The following is a 4,919-nucleotide window of genomic DNA, read 5'->3' on the forward strand; positions in this document are numbered from 1 at the left end:
GTTTGCATAACAGGGTGAATTAATGCCACTTTAATATGATTAAAATTTAAAATTTTGTTATGTATATTTGACCACAATTTTTAAAATAAGTTTAAGAACTAAGGTAATAGGAGCTTTCCGGTGGCTCAGTGATAAAGAATCTGCCCGAAATGCAGGAGACTCAGGAGACATGGGTCCAGTTTCTGGGTTGGGAAGATCCCCTGGCGGAGGGCATGGCAACCCACGTCAGTATTCTTGCCTGGAGAATCCCATGGGCAGAAGAGCTGGTGGGCAACTGTCCACAAGGCTGCAGAGTTGGACTAGACTGCAGAGACTTGGCATGAGCACACACCGCTTTTGAAGAGCCTGGAGCAAAAAGCAGAACCTGGAGAAAAGCAGGGCAGTGTGCATGCCCCTGCACACGATGCCACCTAAGGAGCTGCTTGTCCTTCTACCCCCTGCTGCAGCGGGGGCCCCAGTAGAGCCTTGCCTGAATTTCTTGTCTGGTCTCTAATCAATTTCTATTGATTAAGGAGGTGAAGAACCCTGGGTAGTAACAAGGACAGCAGCCCAGAACCCTCTGGAACCTGCAACCACTCAGACAACCCAAGTGCTAGGGCCCCTGGCCCCGCAGCCAGGGGCCCTGGGACTTGGCTCCACCACCAGGGGGCTGGCCCTAGCCCCAGGTCCTGGTCTCACCCACCAGTGGGCAGGCATCAGCCCCAGGACCGCTGGGCCAAAGCCGCACCCACCAGCCCGTGGCCCTGGTGCCAGCTCAGTCTGTCCCAGCCCACTCACAGCAGGCCAGCACCACCCAGGACAGCCTGACCTGACCGTTCTGCCAACCAGCAAGAGGACACCAGCTCCAGGACCCCCTGTGTGGTGACTGGCCAGAAAGATGTCAATTTGTGTACAATAGCAAAAGTGTCGTTTCTTTATTAGACAATTATTTCCTAAAAATCAGCATGGAAAGGATCAACAATTAAATGAATAGATAAAAGAGATTAACAGACAATTCTAGGGAAAAAGTACAAATTATATCAAACAAGTGTAAAGATGTCCAAACCCAATTATATCAAAAGGATTTGTGGTGAATTATAAAACCAAATTTAAAACAAATTTAATCTGATTATCATAGGCCATCAGTATTTATCAGGGTTGATTTTGAGAATGTGGACAAAAACATTCTCACAAACTGTGAACAGGAGTGTGGCTGCTTGTACAACTTCACAGACGGCAACAGCTATGACCACCAACATTTCAAACGCATGGATCACCCGAGCATTGATCCAAACACAACACATTTACCAACAGCTTCACTTCCAGAAGCTCATTCCTACACACATTCAAAAATATATTTCCATTGCAAAATTACTTTTCATAGAAAACTTTTAGGAACAACATGAAAAAGAATGGAAACATTAATTTCAGTATGTCTCTATAAAGGAGTATGATGCAGTATGAGAAAAATTAAGGTTTAGCTCTAAATGGACTGCTATGAAAATACTTCACAGATGTTCCTACAAAAGTAAAGTTTACCTACACAGAAAAAAAAAAAAAACATATATTTAAATACAATTGCTTTTACATAGATTATTACCAGATGGATCTTAAGAAATAGAGTGCCCCTGCAGAAGTGGACTAGAAAATATATTGAAAGATAAATAGGAAATGTATTCTACACTTTCTCCCATTTTGTATGATTTGAATTTTTACTATTTATTATTATCTATTTCACTTCAGCTGTTCAAAAAAATTAGGGTTACATGAAAAGTTTTGTGTATAATGCAACTGAAATTTTATAAAAAAAACACCGAGTATATAGCATTAAATACTTTAAATAGCATAATAAAAAGAATAACTTAAAAGACAAGAATCTAACTAAAAATAAATACTGTCTGGAAAAAATTAAAACAAAAAAACGCATAAATTGATAAAAATCAGTGTAACTATATAAAATTTCCTTCCCTAATCTGTTACATGATATTGGCTCCTTCAATCTTTCTTACATTTTTCTAGGTACAGTGATAAGGAAAATATTACAGACCTTGCATTCTACCATGGAGAGGAACTATCCATGTTATTAACAGCACAGTTGCATAGTTATAGTACAACTTTTCATATTATAATTATAAATTCCTAGAAGAAAAAGAAACCAGCATCAGATTTGAGAAAGCTACTGAATTCCAAGGAAGTGGTCTCTGATGTCAAATGACCCCCTTCATGGTAGATGATGCATTTTTTTTACCATAAAATACCATGTTCCTTCTCCAAAGCTTATTCATGGCATTTGTCATCTCTGAGTTTCTCAGAGTGTAGATTATTGGGTTCAGCATGGGGGTTATGACTGTATAAAACACACTCAATGATTTGTCAATGGGGAAGGTCTTTGCAGGTCTCACATACATGAAAATGCAGGGAACAAAGAAGCAGACAACCACGGTGATGTGGGAGCCACAGGTCTGGAGGGCTTTCCGCCTCCCTTCCTGACTCAGGTCCTTCAGAGAGCACAGGATGACTCCGTAGGAGGCGAGTAAGAGCAGAAACACAACAGTGCAGATCAGTCCTCCATTTGCTGCTACTAAGAGGCCAACGATATAGGTGTCAGTACAGACCAGTTTCAATAGAGGGTACATGTCACAGAAAAAATGATCAATGACATTGGGGCCACAGAACGGGAGCCCGAAAATAGTGCTAAGCTGAATAATTGAGTGCAGAAAACCTCCAACCCAGGACAGCACCAGCAGTGCAACACACACCCATTGCCTCATGATCACCAGATAGTGCAAGGGCTTACAGATGGCCACGTAGCGGTCATAGGCCATCACCAGCAGAAGGAAGACCTCTGACCCACCAAAAAAGTGCTCTGTAAACAGCTGGGTCATACAGGATTGGAAGGATATGGTATTTTTCCCTAAGAACAAGCTTGAAATCAATTTGGGAGAAATAGATGAGGAATAAATGACATCCATAAATGATAAACTAGCAAGAAAAAAGTACATCGGCGAATTCAGGATCTTACTAAACGTTACAGTCACCACAATAAGCATGTTGCCCAACATGGTCAAAATGTAGAAGAACAAAAACATAAGAAAAAGGACTTTCTGCTCCTTTGGATCCTGAGTGAGGCCCAGGAGGACAAAGTGAGTCACATTGCTTCTTGGTTCCATCTATTCCTCACAGGTGCTGGCTTCACATATGAGGAGCAGTTTACCTATGAATCAAGTCAAAAAATTAAAAACACCTTTACATGGATTATAAGCTTAATGTACTTTATTCACCCAATGTGTTAAACCTGACATTAGGATCATAAAGTCAGATAAGAATGTTTCCCTATTCTCAGTGATTAGATGTATAATGAGGGGTCAGACCATAACAACCAATTTTATAAGTGTCACTATAAATAGGTTCATATGGATAAGGGTTAACATTTCCAGAACGTCTATAATCAACTCTGGATCTGGGAAGGTTTCTCAAAGAAAACAATACTTCAGCTGAGTTTTATAGGAAAAGTGAAATAATAAGAGTGGATAAATAGGGAATTCCATGAAAAGATGAACCAAGTACAAAATCACAAAAGTGAAATATTTAAGTAAAGAATCATTTAAGGTAACTTACACATTCAAAGTGGGGAGAACAAATTTAGGAATAAATATGTGTATGCAACTATCTAATTGACATATTCAAACAGATATCAATTTAATATTTATTAAAATAATTTTTAATCATATTTATTAAATTTATTAAATACATTTTCAATATTCCACAATTAACCTATTCCTTCCTAAATGTACTCCATCTCATTTTGTGGTAGAGAATAGTTTAATAAAAGGAAATATTAACATTGTAAGAATATCTATCATTTTAATGCCAAACTATATGTTAGATGTTATCTCTTCTTGGACTTCTCAGATGGCTCAGTGGTAAAGAATCTCCATCCAAGCAGGAGACAGGGGTTCAACTCCTGGGTTGGGAAGATCCCTTGGAGAAGGAAAGGGCAACCCACCCCAATATTCTTGCCTGGGAAATCCAACGGACAGAGGAGCCTGGTGGGCTACAGTCCATGGGGTGGCAAAGATTTGGATATGACTTAGGGATAAACAAATCTCCATGCTTACACTGATGTTTTATATCTCCGTATGTATATGTTTAAGTGCATGTACTCTGTGCACTTATAAAATCACATTTAATGTATCAAATTTAGTCTTCACTGTAAGAAATATTGTTAACTTCACTTTTTAAAGACACAGGCTTATAATATTTAATTTTCTGAAAATCATACATTTCTCAGTGAAAGAAATTGAATTTTAAACTAGCTTACTTCAAAAATCTTGTGATTTCAGGAAAAGGTTTCCAAATTTTCAATTCTTATAAATCCAAGTTTGCAATTTCCTACATAGTAAATAAATCTACACAACTGAAAAATCCAGCATCTACTACTAACTGTTATAAATTTACCTTTTGGATTCCAGTTCACAGTCAGCAAGAAGCCTTTTCAACTATCTCGTAAAGACATAGAAATGTCTTCAATCCAGTGTGAACACCAAGAACAAAAACCTGCATTATTCCTAAAAATATATTTGATTTCACATTACTATGTCAGCCCCTTTTCTTAATAGAATTTTCTAAATATTTCAGAAAATTGTTATTACTCACCTTGTAGAAATGTTTTTAAAAAATTCCCCCAAAATTCCATATTACAAACAGAAAAAATATTTTTTCCAGCTTAAGGTAATTAAAACAGCAGACAAATCTATGTCATATAAGTTAACAACTACTTTGAAAAGGAAATTGCTCTAGTAACTAAACTGTTTTCCAGTAACTTCAATAAAGAAAATATACTATGCAGCTTTTTTCCCCTACCTCTTTCTATTGTATTAGTATAGCAAAAGAAACTACTGAGATTTTGAGAGCTCATTATGGAAATAGTAATTGCAACT

General features: G+C 37.7%; 1 protein-coding gene across 1 annotated transcript; it reads right to left on the minus strand.

Annotated features, from left to right (window-relative positions):
- Positions 1-2,186: 2,186 nt before the first annotated feature.
- Positions 2,187-3,149, minus strand: LOC136175515 (olfactory receptor 4A47-like). The gene has a single exon (XM_065945793.1). The coding sequence runs from the start codon at positions 3,147-3,149 to the stop codon at positions 2,187-2,189; it is 963 nt and encodes a 320-aa protein (XP_065801865.1).
- Positions 3,150-4,919: the final 1,770 nt, after the last annotated feature.

This window comes from Muntiacus reevesi, chromosome 9, assembly GCF_963930625.1.
Source record: "Muntiacus reevesi chromosome 9, mMunRee1.1, whole genome shotgun sequence".
In the NCBI taxonomy this organism is placed as follows: Eukaryota; Metazoa; Chordata; class Mammalia; order Artiodactyla; family Cervidae; genus Muntiacus; species Muntiacus reevesi.

What these genes read in the sequence shown, in the direction of transcription:
- LOC136175515 (XM_065945793.1), bottom strand. Translation starts at nt 3,149, where the DNA reads ATGGAACCAAGAAGCAATGTGACTCACTTTGTCCTCCTGGGCCTCACT.